Raw genomic sequence first — 20,171 nt, 5'->3', positions numbered from 1 at the left:
GAATAAGAAGATGGGCATAAACAGAAAATAGAACCCACCAGCCTAAACTAGACGTGAATTGATACCGCTGTAATATCCATTTCTCTAATAGTTAAGACCCATTAGGGTAATGTGTGGGCATACCATCAATACTTGTAATAATTCCTGAAGAACTCTTAAGGTGTTGGCTGATACTAAATAACAATGTTATGTGTTTCTTTGAAAACAAGGGATGTCTGGGGCAGCATAGTGTACCCAGACAGACTGGATGTGAAGGAAAGGGATTCAGAGTCCCTTGACAATAACAGCAATGACATCCAGTCAACCGCACAGCCTCCGGCAGCGGACCCAACAACCCCCAAACAAAACAACAGCTGCAGACCTTTGTGGCGCACCTGGGACAAGGGAGACGTCTGGGCCAACAGCTGCAGACCTGTGTGGCACACCTGGGGCAGGGGAAACGTCTGGGCCAACAGCTGCAGACCTGCGTGGCACACCTGGGGCAGGGGAGACGTCTGGGCCAACAGCTGCAGACCTATGTGGCGCACCTGGGGCAGGGGAGACGTCTGGGCCAACAGCTGCAGACCTGTGTGGCGCACCTGGGGCAGGGGAGACGTCTGGGCCAATAGCTGCACACCTGTGTGGCGCACCTGAGCCAGGGGAGACGTCTGTGCCAACAGCTGCAGACCTGTGTGGCACACCTGGGGCAGGGGAAATGCCTGGGCCAACAGCTGCAGACCTGTGTGGCACACCTGGGGCAGGGGAGACATCTGGGCCAACAGCTGCACACCTGTGTGGCGCACCTGGGACAGGGGAGACATCTGGGCAGGTGCACAGACAACCCAGGGGCACATGGAAAGGCTGGAACTGAGCAGCGGGGGCCTGCGGGTTCTGTCTCTGTGGCATTAGTTTAGGGGCAGCCGGTCTGGTGGGGATCAGGTCGACACTTTCAAATACTTCTCTGGTTTTCAAGAGCTTCCCAGGATCCTGTGCCTGCTGAGTTGAGCAATAGTTCTCCAAAAGTTAACGTAAAACTCTTAAGGGTGTGGGCTTGCCAAAAACTTACATCTGCAGCATGAGAGTTCCTGAAATATGGCCAAATATGGAGATTTCATTTTTAGAATGGATGTGATTTGTTCTTGCTTCCTATAAAAATGCTTTGGGCGTCGTCACACTGAATCAAGTAGACATCATTTAATGAAATAATTAAGATCTTTTAAATGTTCATAAATGTCTGGCAGCCGCTTATTATCTTCTAAAAATTCCTTTTGGTTGTCAGATTATTTGAACAAACTGCCAGACACATTATAAGTCACAAGCATCTAATGCCAGTTTGGGAAATGAACTCATGATTTTTAATAGACCGTCTACCAACTTTACAAAGGTAGCTTTCTACAAATAAATAAAAATGTCGTTATATGGTTATAAAACTGAAAATTTATAGAAATAAATTGGAATGGGAATCATGTTTCTATAAAACTTAAAATTTATAGAAGTAAAGTGAAATTGGAATCGTTTCTATAAAAGAACTTATGGAAGTAAATTGGAATTGAAATCATGTTTCTATAAAACAACATTTATAGAAGTAAATTGGAATTAGAATCATGTTTCTAGCCTAATGTTTAATGAGACAATATAGAGGAACACTGTCTCCAACGTGTTAATTGCTTTTCCGGAGTGTGTTCAGGATGGGGGGCAAGGCCCCACAGGCCAGGAGTCTGAGCCACAGACATCAGCAAGCTGTCAGAGCAGAGGGTGCACAGGCAAGGCTCACGGACCTCGGAGAGCACAAACCACCAGCAGAGCTAGCTGGGAAAGGCAGCACCATGCAGTCATATTTACACCACAGAGTTACTGCAGAATTCATACATTTCCTTTCGGGTTCAGAGTTCCCGCAGGGGTGACTCTGTGGCAAGAGCAGAAACCTTCAGATGGATGCAAAGCCAGAGGCGTGAGTGAGAATGAACTTCATACACGGAAAGGAAGGCTGTTCTGTGGTCAAATATGTTGTAATTTGGGAGAATAATGAATTATACATATTCTATATTGTAGATATAGAATAATACCATAATTAATATATATATTATGTATATGTATGTGTGTGTTAAAAGTCAGCCACTTGAATGCCCTCATATCAGAATTAATTCTATTTGCGTTTTTTCCTTTCAAGTTATTTTTTCTTTATGCATGAACTCCTCAAAATTTATAACAAGAGAAAATGATGTAGTTAAGGGCCTTCTGAATAGAAAAGAAAACTGACATATTTTTCATCTAATATATATTAAAATGGAATATTGCAATAGGTTCATTATTACTGTTTCCTAGCTTGATTTTTCTCCATCAATGGAGGCTTTTTGAAAGCTTAGCCTATCCCTTCTATAATCAAACATAGCTTACAGTGATATGATTATTTTAAGACTTTAACTTTGGCTCCCTGTCCCCACTGAACAGACCCGAGTGTCTAGACATTTCCACCTTGGTTGATGCATCCACGGACCCCTGTGAGTCCTGCGCTGACTCCACCACAGTCCGGAACAGCCCCTCCTTCCCTGTTTCCTGTCTCTACCCCTGCCATCTGCCTCTCTCAGTCTATGGTTTCACTCACAATTCCCTCTTTCCTGCGCCGTTAATGCTTCCTAAGGCCTCACGGGCATTTTCCCAGAGGATCGCTGAGCTCCGCCTCCATGGGTTCCTTCCTGGTGTCATGGCCCCGTGTGCCTCCCCAGGACATGAAACTTCTGTGCTGTGGTGACACAGGACCTGTCGTGTGTGAATTCATCTCCGCCTCGTCCCCTCTTACGGGCGTGATTAAGTCCTTCACAGAATTAGGACTTTTCTCCAGCCAGAGAGAACCACGCCCAGGTCAGCTCTTTGCCTGCCTGCAGAACGCTGCATTCTGGGATGGCCAGGGAGGGAGGTGACAGTCACATGTGTAATTGATGCTCTGTCACCTTCTATTCCCAGGGGCCAATATTGGTTTGTTTAAAAATCTTCTGCCTTCATTGTGGCCCTTACTAAAAGAAAATGAAATTGCATTTCTCCAGGGAGTTTGAATTTCCCCCATGGAGCCAGATTTATCAGATAAAATGGCACAGGCTAACAGCCATCATGCAGCATGATGTTTATATAAACAAACACAAGGTTTCTTCTGATTCTGCTATAGTATATTTGATATTTTATGTCATGCTCATCAAATTTTAAGAGGTTGTTGATTTAATCCTATTTTGCTTATGATAAGCTTTCAAATACCACATAAAATCCTCAAGAGAGACGTTTCAAGAATCTTCTAAAATGATTTCTATAGATTCAGTACATCCTTGGATAGAGCACAGAAGGTATCTCATGTCCAGATCATCACGCCATAAATTCTCTGCACTAATAAAATTTCTGAACAAGCGCCACGTGAACATGGCAGCCATGATTCTTCCAGGGTGCTGCTGGAGGGCGGTTTCCGGCATTCTCAGCTGCTGCTCTCCAGAGGCACAGTTCCATTTCGAGATGCACCAGCTGCTCCAGGATTTCTGCAAAGCAACAGCCCCCCAAAACATTTAGCACAACTCATGCTGTTTTCAGTTTCTTCCATGACCTAAAGTAACTTACTGAGCAATTCAGAAAGAAATACAGATCGTGGTCCTTCTTCTTTCTTACCTGTTTCCTAGTTATCACTGGGACAAAAACCTCTTCACTATAACCCAGAGACAGGTTTTATATGTGCACCTGTGCATTTGCTGAGCAAAATCTGGAGCCCATAAAAAAAAGTACAGAACTTATAAAACACAATCACATGAAATTTCAGTCATTGACAGTTTCTTCCTGCTGCTTCTCCTTTTTATTAAACCGATTTTGAGCACTTACTGTGAGATTTGAATGATCCGTGAGCTCTGCACTTATTCCAAAAAATGTTGATCTGAGCAGACGCTGACTTCCCTTTAATCTTTATCATCCACTCTTTCAAGTGGCTGAGTGCAGCCTATGAGGTCACCGGGGAGAATGATTGTTAGTCACTTTGGAATAGAAATAGGACAGAGTCTAAAAGGTAACGTTTGTTTTTACTTCCTTGCAGTGAAGACTGAAAACTTACATGCGTTTACAAAATCTAATAGCAACATTTGGTAATATAATCAGTAATGAACTAATCATAAAATTACGTATCTGATTATCCTCAGATGTGCAACAGAGTTACTAGAGATGCTAAAATCAGGGTGGTTTTCATTAATACCATCACAATTATTTATTATCTCAAAAGAAATTTATTGAGTGCCTATAAGCCAGGCATCCTTTTAGCACTGGAAAAGTAATCAGAGCAATAGCTAACACTTGTGGAAGCCTGTCAGTACGCCACACTGCCCCCACAATTGCTTGCAATCCCCAGAGCAAACCCTAGAGCTGCGCTGTGATGTGGATGTGAAATCACTTCCAGTTGGAGAGATTGGTGATGTTCCAGCCCGAGCTTCCTTCAGCCTGAGCAGAGAGGCTGCCCTGCCACTCCCACCACGTGTTCCCACCGCGGCCACCAATAGGTCACGTGGCCTCTCATCCCTCAATGCTACACTTCCCCCCAGGTGAGGGCCAGGCAGGAGGGGGTTGCCAGCACACATTCATTCTCAGGAAGTCTCGGCTCAACTATTTGGGGCAGAAGACGGATGTCAGTTAGACGTATCTAAACACAAGGAGAAACTGAGTTTGTTAACAAAAAGTGATCAACCTTGGCACATGGCAACGCAAGGTCCTAGAATTTTTAAGCCATTGTTTTATTTGCATGTGAGTGTCAGTATTCGTGTAGCACAATGCCTGGTGCACAGGCTGAGTAAGAATACCTCTCATTATTATTCCTTACCAATTGTCAGTAACAAAGCTTGTTTTAGAAATAGTACAGCGGAAATTCTCACGATTTGGGGCTGAAAGAGTTTTAGATAGTGTGCACCTGTTCTGCTTAGGGTTCACCTAAGTCAGACCTTGGGGAGGCTCCCAGGGTAGATTTTCTTCTGTGTCACCCTCTCATTGGGGAGTGGGGGGTAGACGATGAACAGATGCTGAGAATGTGGGCAGAGGGGTGCCCCAGGGAGCCTTGAAGTTTAAAAAGTCCTTGCCCTGGGGCACCTCTGAGGAGCCTCCCACCTCAGTGCAGGTGCCTTGGAGCAGGGAGCAGAGATGACGCCCCTTGGAGTGGGGAGCAGAGATGACGCTCAGCCACAGGGCTGGCTCTGCCTCACCACATTCAGGAGTCCTGCGGGCATCACATCTGCTCCTGGATGCCCTCTCCCAGGCGACTGCCTGTGCTGACCCGTGAGCTGTGCTGGGTGTGGAGCGGGAATGTCCACTGTGGGGTGCCATTGACAGATCAGTGATCACAGCAGCACGCCATGCCGCGGGGAGTGGAGCCGCATGAGCCTTCTCCTCTTCTCCCTCTGTGCCCCCACGCTGGCAGGCCCTCCTGCCTGTGCGGTGACAGAGGACCACCCACTTCTGGGCAGTTCTCTGCGGCCTGCCAGGAGCTCTGTGTGTGGACGACGTCCCGGCTCCTGCTCACCTTTCGCCTTTCTCTTCCCCGCAGCGTCGTCCTGTGACCAGGAGCACCAGTCGGCCCTGGAGGAGGCCAAGCAGCCCAAGAACGACAACGTGGTGATCCCGGAGTGCGCGCACGGCGGCCTCTACAAGCCGGTGCAGTGCCACCCCTCCACAGGTTACTGCTGGTGCGTCCTGGTGGACACCGGCCGCCCCATCCCCGGCACGTCCACGAGGTAAACAGGGCAGACCTGCTCCTGTGACCCTGGGAGGCTTTGGGCGTGGAAGCCAGGAAAGCAGAACCCCCACTCCCCGACACACACACACTCCTCCCACCCACACATGCACACTCACCCACTCACACCCCACACACACTCACACCCACACACACACACACACTACCCCCAACATATACACACACATGCACTCACCACACACACTCCCCCATACACAGACATGCACACTCACACACCCACACACACCACACACATGCACCCTCACACACACCCACTCTCACAAACACTCCCCCAAACACTCACACATACACCCCCCACACACACTTGCACAGACACCCCACACACACACTCATACACACACGCACATTCACCCACATACACCCTACACACACACACTCATGTACATGCACATGCACACACACACTCCCCACACACCCACACACACACTTCCCCACACATACATGCACACTCACCCACACACACACCTCACACATACACTCACGTACACATGTGCACACTCACTCCCCACACACCCACACATTTACATATACACACACCCACACACACTCCTCACACACACATACACACATGCACACTCACCTGCCACACACCACACACACTCATGCACACATACATGCACACTCACACACTCCACACACACACACACTCCCCTCACAGACTGACACTCATATGTACCTCATGCGCACTCACCCACACACCCACACACTCTCCCCCCCACACATACACAGTCTCCCCCACACACTCACCCACACACACCCACACACTCTCCCCCACACACTGTCTCACACACACAGTCTCCATCAGCTGTGAGTGTTGCGCCTCCTCACCTGGATGATCTGGGACGCCAAGTGGCCATCGATCACCCAGTTCAGGGCAATCCTCTGTTCTGATGCGTGAACTGCCTGTAAAAGTCAGTGGGTTGACAGGGCGCGGTGGCGCACACCTGTAATCCAGCACTTTGAGAGGCCGAGGCGGGTGGATCACCTGAGGTCAGGAGTTCGAGACCAGCCTGGCCAACGTAGTGAAATCCTGTCTCTGGTAAAAATATAAAAAATTAGCCAGGCGTGGTGGCAGGTGCTTGTAATCCCAGCTACTTGGGAGGCTGAGGCAGGAGAATTGCTTGAACCTGGGAGGGGGAGGTTGTGCTGAGCTGAGTTTGCACCACTGCACTCCAGCCTAGGTGACAAGAGTGAAACTCCATCTCAAAAAAAAAAAAAAAAATGGCTTCAACCATTGGAAACTGAAGGAAACCATTTCTTCGATGGTCTCCAAAACCCCCCGCATGGCAGCCAGAGAGTAGCAGTGCCTTTGCCTTCACAGGCAGCACCAGCTCCTCTGCCCCACTGGCACCGGACAGAATCTGAACGGTGGCTCTGGGGCCCAGTGGCCGGGTGGAAACGTGGATGGCATCACATACCAGTGGCAGGGTGGAAACTGCTCTTGCTTTTGGCAAGGGGAACGCAGCATTTCATAAGCTGAAAGAACCGAGTGTCCAACATGGCTTTCTGTGGTATTCATATGTATGTGCCTCAAGTTACCGCTTTTAGACAAAGTGAGACTGTGCTAAAGACAAGGGCAATGAAAGTTATTCAAGGGTCTCAAATACAAGAACAACTTGTTCACTTGTATTTTGTGTGAGTTTGAGCAATGGGAGGGATTTCACAGTAGCACTTGAAGACCAAGAGCTATGTGTTCATGGAATTGTGTAACCGTGAGTAGAGGTGGTTTTACAGCTCTTTGTAACATGAATTTGACTTTAGTTTTTCCTAGATTTATATAAAAATAGTTTTGAAATATATGAAAATACTCTCTCTTAAATGTCAAAAGTAGCCACTGATGTCATCTCTAAGGCCTAGGCATGAACATTTGATGCTTCCTAGATTATTTCCCACATTTGTCATCAGCTGTAACCTGTAGACATTTGTGGGGGAAACGGTGTAGTTTCCAGGGGCTCAAGCCGACTGATGCCTATTTCACCATGATCGGGTCCACCCACCACTATCTGGCCCAGTGGGAGCCCTGCTTGGGAAGCATGATAACAACAGGGTGTGTGAGAGCTGCCCCTTCCCGGCTGGCACTCCACTGTCCCAGCCGCCCTGGCTGGCCACCTGCTCCTGACACCCCATTCAGCTGGCACTGCACAGGGGTGCTGAGGCTTAGCTTCTGTGGACTGATATGGGGGATTGGTTAAACCCGTGTGCTCTGCAGGGCTTGAAGAGAACATGCACCTTTTCAAGGTTTAGGTTCGAGAATTATTGTTTTTTTAGTTTCTGTGTCTAGGTATATAGATAGGGAGTACTGTTTTCTAAGAAGCCTTTCTTGGAAGCAGTGTTTCTGCGTACCTTAGAGCTATGCTGCTTTACTGCACGTATAAATCGTGGCAGCCCCAGCCCCGAGCGGTGCCCCTGTAACAGAGGTGGATGGAGACTGCTGGCAGAAGGCGTTTTACACATGCCAATGAAAATCTTTAAGCTGTCAAACCCAGAGCTCCTCAAACTGGCTCTGAAATTATGAGATCAGCATTTATAAGGTTGTCTCTGAAGAACCTGGCAACGTTCAATATTGTCATCGACTAGAAACATAATAACCCCTCTCTTCCCTTCCGTCTGTGCTGATTTCATCACACTGGACTTCATCCCAGCTTCACGGCAGAAAGAGAAGTCCCAGGCTCTCCTGTTCCCCATTTCTGCCTACAGAAGGGGCAGCTCCCTCTTCTTGGAGTTTCAGGAAGGATATGAAATTAAACCAAATACAGATGGCTTCTTAGATTCTGCATGCAATTTTACCTTTATTACTTTGTCATTCATTCATTTAGCACACATACTGGTAGTCAACGACACTCAAACCCTCTTCCAGGGAAATAGAATTGAATAAGAGCGGCGAGGCCCCACCTCTCCTACGGGTTACAGTCTGCTGGGGGCATCAGAACCAGAACTGCTGTCCCTGCTGCCAACAGAAAGCCCTCAAACTGAACTGGTCTCAAAATGTACTTCTCACTCGGCTGTATGGAGGCAGGGAAGTTCCGGATGATTTCAGCAGTTCAAAGACGTAATTGTCCTAAGTCGGGGTGGGGTTTTCTTGTGTTTCGTCTTGGGTCCGCTCTGCCATCTTCTGCTTCCTGGTGTGCTTTGCGGCTTGTTCCTGTCATAGCTTTAGGGCATTGGATGTAGCAGTGATAATGTGTTTTGGAGAAAGAAAGACTGTTGTTCTTTTTGTCAGCAGAGAAAAGCCTCCCCACCTGCCCGCAGTGGCTTCCCCTCACCCTGATTGGTGGGAATAGCCCTGCATGCCCGCCCAGACCCAGACCTGCCTTGGGCTGGTGAGGAGAGGGGAGGGGGCCTGTTGTGACTCCTTTTTCAGCACCCAGCGCTGGCTAGGGTCACCCCCTGGGCACCCACAGCCACATGGAGCAGGGTCTGTGGCTTAGAAAGTCTTGGTTTTATTACAAAAGTGGAAAGGGCGGCCCCCCGCGGGGTCTAGTCCCTCATGCAAACAGACAGGTGATAGACACAAAGACAGTAGAGTCGGTGGGGCAAGACCAGGCTGGGCCCCGTGAGGGCAGGTCACATGCCAGCATAGGCCTCTCTGAGGTGGAGACGCTGGAGCCAGTTGTAGGCACCGTGGGTAGGGAGGGTTGTCTCAGCCAGACGGCAGGGAGTGCAGAGTCCTGGGGTAGATGAGTCTGGTGTGTGTGAATGCAGGGCGGGGGGTGGGATACAGTTTGGTTGTGTCCCTACCCAGATCTCATCTTTAATTGTAATTTCCGTGAACCCCACGTATTGTGGACCCACCCCAAGGGAAGTGATTGGATCCTGGGGTGATTCCCTCCTTGCTATTCTCGTGAGAGTGAGTTATCATGAGATCCAGTGGTTTGGGAAGTGTCTGACGTTTCCCCTGCCTGCACCCACTCCGTCCTGCCGCCCTGTGAAAAGGTGCCTGCTTCTCCTTTGCCTTCCGCCATGATTGTAAGTTTCCTGAGGCCTCACAAGCCATGCCGAACTGCCAGTCAATTAAACTGCTTTTCTTTATAAATCACCCAGTCTTGGCCGGCAGACCTGTAATCCCAGCACTTTAGGGGTCCAAAGTGTGAGGATCACAGGGTCAGGAGTTCAAGACCAGCCTGACCAACATAGTGAAACCCTGTCTCTACTAAAAATACAAAAAATTAGCTGGGTGTGGCGGCACTCACCTGTAATTTCAGCTACTCAGGAGGCTGAGGCAGGAGAATCACGTGAACCTGGGAAGTGGAGGTTGCAGTGAGCTGAGATTGTACCATTGCATGCCAACCTAGGTGATAGAGCGAGACTCTGTCCCAAAAAAAAACAAATTACACAGTCTGGGATGTTTCTTCATGGCAGCATGAGAACGGGTTAATACCCAGAGTGTCATAGGGGAGGGGCAGATGGGGAGCAACTAGAGAGCTGGTGAAAGCCAGAGAACAGAGTGGGGCCCCCACACTGGGGCTGGAACACCCGCCACTTCTCAGCTCCCATGGGAAGCTACTGGGACAGTTTAGCAGAGGAGCGATACAGTCTCTCAACAATCCCAAAAAATCGCTCACATTTATTCATTCATCTTTTATTCAATTAACATGTCAATGCCCTCGATGTTCCAGCCACTGTTCTGGGAGCTGGGGCTACACCAGTGAACAAAACAGACACAGCCTATGCTTCCAGGAAGCCCGCATGCTGACAGAGGGTGCAGATAATCAGCTGTCTGCAGTCCCGTGAGTCTCAGAAAGGGGCTGTCAGTGTGCTGGCCCAGGAACGCCCATCTCCCAGAACGCAGCACCTCCTTCATGCTGGTGACAAGCTCCACTCCTTGGTGAGGGCCATGGTGAAGGACTTGTGTGCAGAAGATGGTCCTCCTTGGGGTGGGAGCTACGGGAGTCAGGTTCTCATGGTGGCCCGCACTCTGTTTAAACGTCCACCTGCTCACTGGACAAGGCTGGTGCTCTGCGTGGGAGGGGCCTTTGCCTGCACCCAGGACAAGGAACAACCCGGGCAAAGCAGGCATTGGTGAAGCACTGCTGAATGGCAGGCAGCAGGGTTTACAAGCTGTTTATCCAGGTGTGGATCGACACCCTCAGGGAGAAGTGCCCTGGTTCCCATAGCCAATTCAGTAGATGATTCCACAGAACCACAGAGGCACCTGCTCCCACGAGCCCTGCAGCCACAGCAGCCGGGGCACCTACCGCTTGGAAGTCAGCTCCGCCCGGTCAGGACTTCACCTGTGGTTTGCCGTTGATGTTACGTGGGACCAGAGAGTCTATTTTTTTTGACACAGGCAAACTTGTAGCTTCCTGAGCTGGGTTGGAAATGAGTTGGCCTTTGGGGCCACCGGAATCCAAATCCTGAAGTTCTTTGAGTCCTTTCCTTGGGTGGGGTGGGGGTTGTGGCCACACCCTCTGCCCTCGTGCACACACTCCTGCTCTGATGACACAACCCGAGTGCTTGCTCCAGACCACCCTGCCGTAGAAGGAGGGGGAGGGGGAGGTGCGGGTATCTGTCTGCTGCTAGGCAAGATTTATTCAGAGACTGGATAGAGAGACTGCCCTGCCCCGTGATCGGAATCGCAGTGTGCTTCTTCCTACAGACTGCAAGAAATAGCTTTCTATGCCACATGTCCACAAAGGTGACAGGAAGCAGTGAGGCCGTGGGGAGTGTCACAGCGTGAGAGCCACAGGCTGTGGTGTGTGCCGGCGTAGGATGCTCCAGAATTGGAAGACAGACCACAACCGTCTGACGCCTGTTGTTCTCTCTCCTTCCCCCACCCTGTCTCCCCCACCCATAGGTATGAGCAGCCAAAATGTGACAACACGGCCAGGGCCCACCCAGCCAAAGCCCGGGACCTGTACAGAGGCCGCCAGCTGCAAGGTGAGTAGCCCCCGAGGCCACCAGCCCCGCTGCCAAGTTTCTTGCAAATGTAGAATGAAAAAGTGTTCATCTGACTCTCTTTCCCGGGGAGCCTATCTGACTCCGGGGCCTCTTACCTCCTTGCAGAGGGGCCTTGAGTCCATGCAGGGGGCCAGGAGTCCACACAGGGAGCCCAGGGCTGTTTCTCCCCTGCCACTGTGTATGCAAGGTCAGACGTGGGAGAGAAGGAAGGTGCCCCTCACAAATCAGATCACCATGCAGCACCCCTCGTTATTCCTGAACTCCACAGTCTGAGAACCCTTTATTCATTCTACCTACATTGCACTTTTGCATTGACATTCCTTTTGCATTGAATCAACAGCTCAAGAAGCTAAACTTTAGGTTTTAAGAAAACATAAGCTTAATGTGTGCATTGAGTTTAATGACAAGTATTGGACTTAAACCGAAGCAGTGAATTTAAATGTATAATAAGCGAAAAATGCACTCACTAAAAGATGTCATGGGCAGATTTGATATCATTAAGATGCTTCAGAGCTACTTGCCATTTGTTTCATTTTGATCTTTCTTCTCTGAATATCTCCAGATTGTGTATGTTTAACAGCGGCTCAGAGACATGACAATCACTGTCAGTGTTCTTTGCTTACAGTGCGCTTGATCTTGGTCTCACAGAATCTGGACCAATTCCTGGTTAGGAAACCTTTGTGGTGCCTGTACTATCTGCACTGTCGTTGATAGAAAGGATTTTAAATTGTAAAAATAAAGCTGTTCTGCTTATAAACGAGGACAGAGGAGAGCAGAATAGCCACAGTGTATGCGTTCTTCACTGCCACGTGTTCGTAGCCATTTCACAACGTTAGTGATAAAAATGCTCGACTCGGGAAGCAGAGGGCAGCTTGGTGACCGCCACGCCACTTGCTGGCCTTCTTGTTTGGAGCTGACTTCGTCTTAGGTCTTCATGGTTTCCCAGCCACGTGCCTCCCCACTGTCTTCTTTGTGAGGCAGGTTTGAGGAATCTGTTGCTTCTACTGTTTTTATCGGAGTATGGACCTCGTGTGAGCAGTTGGCTTGCTTTCTGTTGAACAAATCAGCTTCTTTCTGCATCTTGGAGGTGAGGGCAGGGGAGGAGATCATTGGTGTGAACACAAAGCCAGGGGGCCTGCCTGGAGGAGGGCGGTTTGCCTCTGACACCATGTCTGCAGGCTGTGCTCAGATGCTCGCTGAATGCTGTCTCCCTGATGTCCTGTCTGGAGGGAGTGCTCCTCCTCTGTTGTCTGTGTCATCTCTTGCCTCTGAAATCCGATTTTAATATTGGTGGGTGAGATGTTTCCTTAAAAGACTAATGAACTTAGCATGTGCTTGCCACATGGAAAGCCCTCGGTAAATGCTGCTGGTTTTGGCTGCTCTTGACCGTGTCACATAAGCTTCAAGCAATCTGCCCTTTGCCCCTAACACACTTATTGAAGGGTCCAAGACTCTTAACTTCCTTTTTTTTTTTTGGTAACATGAAGTTGCATTACTTTTAAGCCAAGCTGCACTGTGGCCCTCACACACGTGATACAAATGCAATTTATGGAAACTCAGTCAAGCTCCGGTCCTCATTGGTAAAAGGGACCGTGACCAAGGGTGACTTCCCCTACCTCTCAGGAGGACACGTGGTAGGAAGACCTTTTCCTGGTAGAACCCAATCCATTACACCCCAGACCCCGACAGTTGACCTAAAAATAAGTCATGCATCCAGTGAGAACAACTGGTCCTTGATACTGAGAAACATGAAGTGATGTCATTGTCTTCTCGAGCGCCAGGTATGTGTTTGGAGGCAGCATCCTACACCATGAGGAGGGGACATCAGAGCTGCGGAAGCCATGCCCCTCTGTGTTACCATGGGAGGAGCAGGACAGTTAGACTCTCACGATGGAGACAGCGTTTACTCGCCCGCACCTCAGACGAAAACCAGATTGCGTAGGCACTGAAGCCGTGTGACGTGAGCTGGGCAGAGGTCAGCTGACGCGGTTGCTGTAGACGTTTGGGAGGGTACTGCTCATGACCACTCAATTATTTGCATTATTTGGAGATAATTATCCTTATTGGGAGAAAACAAGTAGCCCTTATAACAGCTCCAGGATACAGGCTGTTCGTGTTAGAGAGGAGAAACCTATTTCCAAAATAACACAATGGCCGCATTGGAGGAGGAAGACACTTCAGGTCCCAAGTAGGCTGCTCTGTTTTCTTCTTAAAAGGTGCTGTTTTCTTTTGAAGTTGCTTTTCTGAGTTTTCACCAAGAAGGGCCTTCATTTTCCGTGGAAAGCTGATAATATTTTCACACAAAATTCACTTGTTTGGAGTGAGCAGTTTGTTTGCCACCAAATACTTATTCACATCGTATGTAGGACAGTTAGAGGTGTTTGGCAGCAGGTGACATCGAATCTGTGGAGACCATCGTTGTATTTTATGGCACAGGAGATCAAGGTCCGGCTCACGGGGCTGCATACTGAGGGCTGGCTCACCGTTTTGGGTTTTGAAGATTACTCTTTCATCCTGTAGGTTTCCTCCTAGAACTGCCGCAGCCTGTGGAGAGAAGTGGAAACTAGTGTGGCAGAAATTCTTTTACAAAGGCACCAAACCACCCCTTCTCGGACAGGTTCACCTCACTTTAGGTTGCCCCGGCAACTCTGAGCACACTCAGACTGGTGCTTTAAATAGCAGGCTGCCCTGCCTCCCCAGCATCCCCAGCCCCTGACATCCTCCCGTGTCCTCTTGTGAGGCAGGAGAGTTGTGCACTTGCAGCTGAGCCGTGGCTCCACGTCGGGGCACTGTGTGACTCTCGTATCCTGCCCTGCTGTGGCTCCTGTGTCCAGGCCTTGCTGGAATTCTTCCCTCTGCTTGAGCTGCCTCTCTGTTAGGTCCTGTGGCTCCCGTGCCTCCTTCAGGACAGCTTTCTTGGGATGCCCAGGTGGCCAGCCACTCACATGCACCTGTCCAGCCTGTTCCGGTGGGTGGGGCACAGCACGTGGTATGTGTGTTGACTGGCACGCTCTGCCCTGTGCCTCCCATGGGCCCTGGGGGACGGAGACTGCACCTCTGTTTCTGGCATCCTCAAGCTGTGATAGGAGGACATAGGTGGTTTTCTTTTCCTGCTGGAAGACGTTTTCAGCTATTCTGTATTGAGTGATGCTGGTAAGCTTTGACTTGCTGGCTATGTGGTTTGGCTTACCTAGAGCCCTGTAGCACTGGTCTTGAATGGGCTTTCCAGTGTGGGGAGAGGGTGACCCCAGCCTTTACTGAAAGAGCAGCACTGGGTTCCTGATCTCCACTGGGGAGAGGGTGACCCCAGGCTTTACTGCAGCAGCAGCGCTGGGTTCATGGTCCCCGACAGTCCTCAGGGCCCTTCCTGCTGAGCCAGAGGAGGAGGGGCCAGCACAGCCCTTTGCTGGCTCTCCCTGTGGTGCCAGCTTCATTTGTGATTCAGACTGGTAGGCCCTGGCGAGGCAAGAGGCCATCTGCATGACCTTCACAGAGGGAAGGCACAGGCGAAAGGCAGAGGCGCACGGGGACGTACCTGTCCAGAGCAGAGCGGCCCAAGACACTGGCGCATTCAGAGAGGAGCATCCGCCCGACGGGAGTCAGCTCAAAAGCTTACAATATCCAAAGTGAAGTCAAAATAAGTAATTTCATGACCTGGATTGTAGGCTTCCTGTCACTTTTCCTGATGACACAGTCGTGTCTTTTACCCTCGGATACGGTTTTCTGACTGTCATTCTCAGGGGCAATCTTTGTCCAGTGAGCAGGCCGGCTTTCCTCTGGGCGTGCTTCCTCTCAGTCTACACTGGCGGGGAGCGTGCTTGTGTTTTTGTCATGGTAATGATCTGCGCTGTGTGCAGGCCAACTGAACTCTCAGGTGCTGCGGTGGAAGCCGCCAGGAAGGTGGCACAGGCACTGGGCGGGGGGCCAGGAAGCGGCAGGAGAAGCCCGACTTCCTCCAGGGCCATTCTGTCCTCCGCCAGCTCAGGCAGAACCGCCTATCTGTCTGCGGGTGTCATGGTGTTGGTGGTGCCCAGTGGCACCAGCAAGAGGATGGAGGGGGCGGCGTGAGGAGCCCCTCGGGGGGCCTGGGCACCCTGGGCATGGACCCTCTGTTACTGCCCCATCCCCCGACCCAGGGTCCTCTCCTGAGTTCCCACAGCTTCTCCGGCTGGCAGGCAGTCTAGGGGGTGGTCTTGAGATTGGTCAAACAGCCTCCCCGCCGAGTGTCTCTGGCAGCTCTGTGGACTCAGCAGCCTTCACAGTCAGTCAAGGCCTCTCCCTGAAGGGCTGGCACAGAGCCAGGACCCCCTCACATCTACAGCCGGGAGCACCTCTTCTCTGGGGCCCCTGGGCGACTGCAGGCGTCATTACAGTCTTTGACTCATGTAGAAACCTTAGAGACAGCCCTGGATTTTTCAAACAGTATTTTAGCACTATTCTAATATTTTTCAAGATTAATTACGATTTTCTGATGCAGCATAAAATGATCCTTACCTTGCCATAAGCAGAGCTTAGGACGTTTTCTAAAAAGTAATCAGACCATGAGCAACACGTTCCCACCAGGTATCGTGTGAACATGAGGGCCTCGGTGTTCACCTTTTCTCCACAGCAGACAGGAGCCTGCCAGGACCTCACTTGGCAGCGTTTGAGACCCTTGCAAAGGTGACACGAGGTGTCAATATTCCATCCACTAAAAACATCAGCCTCTGTGATCCCTGCTTCAGATCAAAGGCTGAATTCACAGATACGAGTCTGCTAAATTTTAGCTGAGCTGGGAACAAAGCTTTAGGCTTTAGACACATAATCCTGGAATCCTGAGGATGTGGGTAGCTTGGTGAGCTGTCTGCACTCTGTGTCCACACAGGTTCAGGCAAGGGCTGGCTGCTCAGGGGACAGGCTCAGATGCTCCGTGACCCATGAGGCTGGGGCAAGGGTTGGGTGTCGAGGAGCCTGGGAAGCGAGGCTGTCCGTGATAGAGGATTTTTAACCAGGCATTCTTACTCTGCTTTGGAGAGCTGTCTGGTGTCAGGAAACCTAAAGAACACCAACTCAGCCTCATGTGTATGGGTCGGGAAGCCCAGATACAGCAAGAAGCTGTTCCGCATGGTGTCACTTGGAAGAGAGAGCTCAATCTACATTATCTTTTGGTCACTAAGTTTGATGTCTAAATATGAAATTAAATTTGTAGGTGAGTAAGATTAGCAACACTTTTGAAGAAAATTGCAGTTTTTAGGAAGCGTGACAGTGAAATGGACCGTTACATCGGTTTTATCGAGGAAAGACTGCCACAGGTACAAACTCAGAAGAATCACACATACAGTTTCCATCCCAGAGGCTTCATAAGGCCGGAACAGCAGGGACAAGGGGTGCTGAGGAGTCAACGGTTGGGAAAATGTGGTTTTCGAGAACGAGCGTCAGTGGGAGGGTCCTGAGATGCCACTGCCCGTGCCGGGGTGTTGCAGGGAGCTCCTCCCAGCCGCCGAGGGAGCCTGAGCAGGTGCAGGGGAAGCAGGGAAGCAGGTGGAGCAGGTGCAGCGGGCCTTTCGCTCAACGCTTGCCTTTTCTCCCAGGAAAAAGGTGTACAGGATGCTCACTGCAGAGGGTACATGAACGATTAAAACTAAGAAGCAGTGATGTGGAGACTCTTGGCAGAATTCTCAGTGGGATTTGGTTACAATATTTCGTTCAGCCAATGTCTTGTCTCTGTGTTTAAGGGTGACGAGACGTTGGAGAATGCTTGGGGAACACTGTGGGAATTCACCAGCCTGGATAAAAACAAGAGCAAGTAAAGAGAAACTAAAGAAACACAGGCTTTTTATTCCCTTAGCAGGTAGAGCAAAGAGTAACAAAGGTCTAAATACGTACGGAGGGTGCTGGGCGCTTTTTCTGTTTATTGATTGAGACTTCAACAGCTGGGTGGGAATAACTGAGCCACGTGGCTGTTTTCTCACTGATGTGGCTGAGCAGGAGCTTTTCCCACGCACAAGGGCGGGACTTCCAGGGGCCTAGGGTGCTGCATTCGTGGACTCTGAAGACAAGAGAGGAAGCTGGAGCCATCGTGTTTCCCGTGGCCTTTCAAGCAAAGGTTGAGGGCTCTGATGGGCCGGGGCGCTCTGCTCTCTTCCCACACTCACACCCACTTGGACGAGTCCTGTCACAGCTCCAAGCTCTCCTGCGTCTCACTGGCTGTCCTGCCTCCAGGCGAGTTTCCAAATAGACCCTACGTAGACACTGATCCCCACCCACGCAGCAAGAAGAGGTGTCTGGAGACCACAGACCTGGCCTGTGCTGCTTCCGATCATCAGGGTCTCCTTGCTCCAGGTTAAATGTGAACTGCCTGTTGTGGCTGCTGGGGCCCTCCTGCCAACCCCAGGTCTCCCCGCCATGCATGCGACTGTGTCTGGCCTGATTGGATGGCCTGCTCGGAGAGGCGGGGGCACACCCAGCACTTCCTCGAGGGGCCATGCCTCCAGCACACAGGACATGGGTCATTACCTTGAGAGGCATGCTGATGTGGACTGAGAAGTTCACAGTGATAAAATAATCTCAGGTTGTTAATCTACCCATTTATTTCCCATCCAGGATAATGCATTGGTCCTAGGGAGTGTTATGAGCAGCAAGGCTGGCTTCATGGGAGTGGTCTGGGCCATTTCACCGGCCCAGTGCTCCAGCGGGACCCTGGCTTTCTTGCTGTGCTGTCACTGCCATGACCTAGTTAATTGTTAAGCGTGAGGCCCCCACGCTTCACTTTGCTTTGGACCCTACAAACCGGCTGGTCTGGATTAGTAAGGACATATGTCTTGCAAGTCATTGGGTGTCCCACAAAATGAGCCAGTGTAGTGGCATGGAGAGGGGAGTCCAGGAGAGGCAGGAGCAGGATCAAGACAGCGCCAGGGAAGGAGGAGGGAAGGGCTGGGCCTGTCCCCCAGACGGGCCAGGCACAGATGACGCAGACGGGAAGACAGGGTGCGCCCAGGACATCAATAGCCCGGCTTAGGCAATGGGGAACATGCCATCGTCTCCTGGGGGATGTTGGGCTCTCAGCACAGCAGGCTCACTGCATCCGGCCTGGAGAGACAGCGATGGCAGGAAAGCTGAGCACCCTTCAGCTGCTGCTCCAGAGACTCCACTAAACTAGGACCCCATTTCTGAAATGTATGGGCTCCAACTTTATTTCTGTTTTCTCAACATAATAGGACAATAAATATCTGAATCATAAAATACCCAGGAATTTATGAAAATATCAGAGAACCAAGTGTGAGATGACCTAGGACCAGACACAAAATGACCCTCAGCAGGATCCGAGAACCTGAGCTCTGAGCAGCGCCGGCGACTCCGAGACCTGAGCTCTGAGCAGCGTTGATCATGTTGTTATTTTAGAAACAATATGGCTTGTGTTTGTGTGTGGTTTCCTTCAGAGCCAGATTTTTAAAGATAAAGTGCCATTTAAAAATTATTCCCCAAGACAGCAGGGAGCGTTCTGAAAGACAGCGGGACAGTGCGCTCTGGCCAGTTTGACCTGTGTTGCTTTGAAAGTTCTGATTATGCAGAAGAGAGATGGAATAACGTTTAGATTTACATTCATCATGAAAAGGGCACCTGCCAGACAAATTAATAGCATAAGCAATATTTCAGAGATAGTTTAAATAACTTGAGAACAAACTGGTCTCCAACACTATCAAATATATTAATTTCTAAACAATTGTTATTCTATTGCAAAGAATTCCTAACTCTATTAAAGCAGTTTATCCTAAATGATTAACTACTTTAAAAGCCTTCCAAGTATGGTATACACTTGAAAATAACAAGTAGGCTTTTAACTGGCCTACGGTTATTAGTTTAGACTTCCTGGCTATCTCATCTGAATTGATGGAGACTGTACGGTCATCAGATTAAAACCTCCTATAATGCAAGGCTCACTTACTTCGTGTTTGCCGCTGACTCAGGCAGGAAACCTGCTGTGGCACTGCTCAAAGGCCCTTCTTTCTCAGGGCTGTGCACTTCAGGTGAGACCACAATGAGGCCAGTCCAGCCAGTGGGGACTCCGCCCAGAGCCGAAAGGTCTCATGGCCAGCCGTGTCCCTTGTGTAGCCAGTGCCTGCCGTGGTGAGAATGGAGGCAGCTTCCGTGTACACATTCTGCATCTTGTGACTCTTTTAACTGTACACACCAGCCACGGCCACTGTGCTCACGCAGGCTGTTCTCCACCTCACTCTTAAGGTTCCTGCCACTGATCTTGCTTCTCAGACGGGCTCCGTGCTCCCTGAGGTTGGCAGTCATCGCCTTCAGGTCCCTGTACCAGGGCTGCTCAGGCACGAAACACACAGCTCTACCCACGTGTAATATTTACCTGTGGTTTCTCCCCTCCACGAAACCACGCAATTCAGATGCCTTGAGCTTTCTTTAGCTCTCTGCATTTCATCTGTTCACTAAATCATGTTTACTGTTTTCACTTGGAAGTGCTGATCTTCCTCATTGCCCTGTGCCTTTAAACCCACAGCTGAATACCAAGACTACGTGGGACCCTCTCATG

The 20,171-nt window shown here is 50.1% G+C and overlaps 1 protein-coding gene across 2 annotated transcripts in view; it reads left to right on the top strand.

Annotated features, from left to right (window-relative positions):
- SMOC2 (SPARC related modular calcium binding 2) overlaps positions 1-20,171 on the top strand; it is a 193,554-nt gene that overhangs the window by 130,257 nt on the left and 43,126 nt on the right. For both annotated transcript variants that reach the window (XM_017507610.2, XM_017507609.2), the window contains exons 8-9: positions 5,534-5,720; positions 11,535-11,617. In XM_017507610.2, coding sequence (XP_017363099.1) covers positions 5,534-5,720; positions 11,535-11,617 — 270 coding nt within the window. The remainder of the gene's footprint in view (positions 1-5,533; positions 5,721-11,534; positions 11,618-20,171) is intronic.

This window comes from Cebus imitator, unplaced genomic scaffold (genome assembly GCF_001604975.1).
Source record: "Cebus imitator isolate Cc_AM_T3 unplaced genomic scaffold, Cebus_imitator-1.0 Scaffold380, whole genome shotgun sequence".
Taxonomy (NCBI): Eukaryota; Metazoa; Chordata; class Mammalia; order Primates; family Cebidae; genus Cebus; species Cebus imitator.
This window is presented reverse-complemented; position numbering and strand designations above follow the sequence as displayed.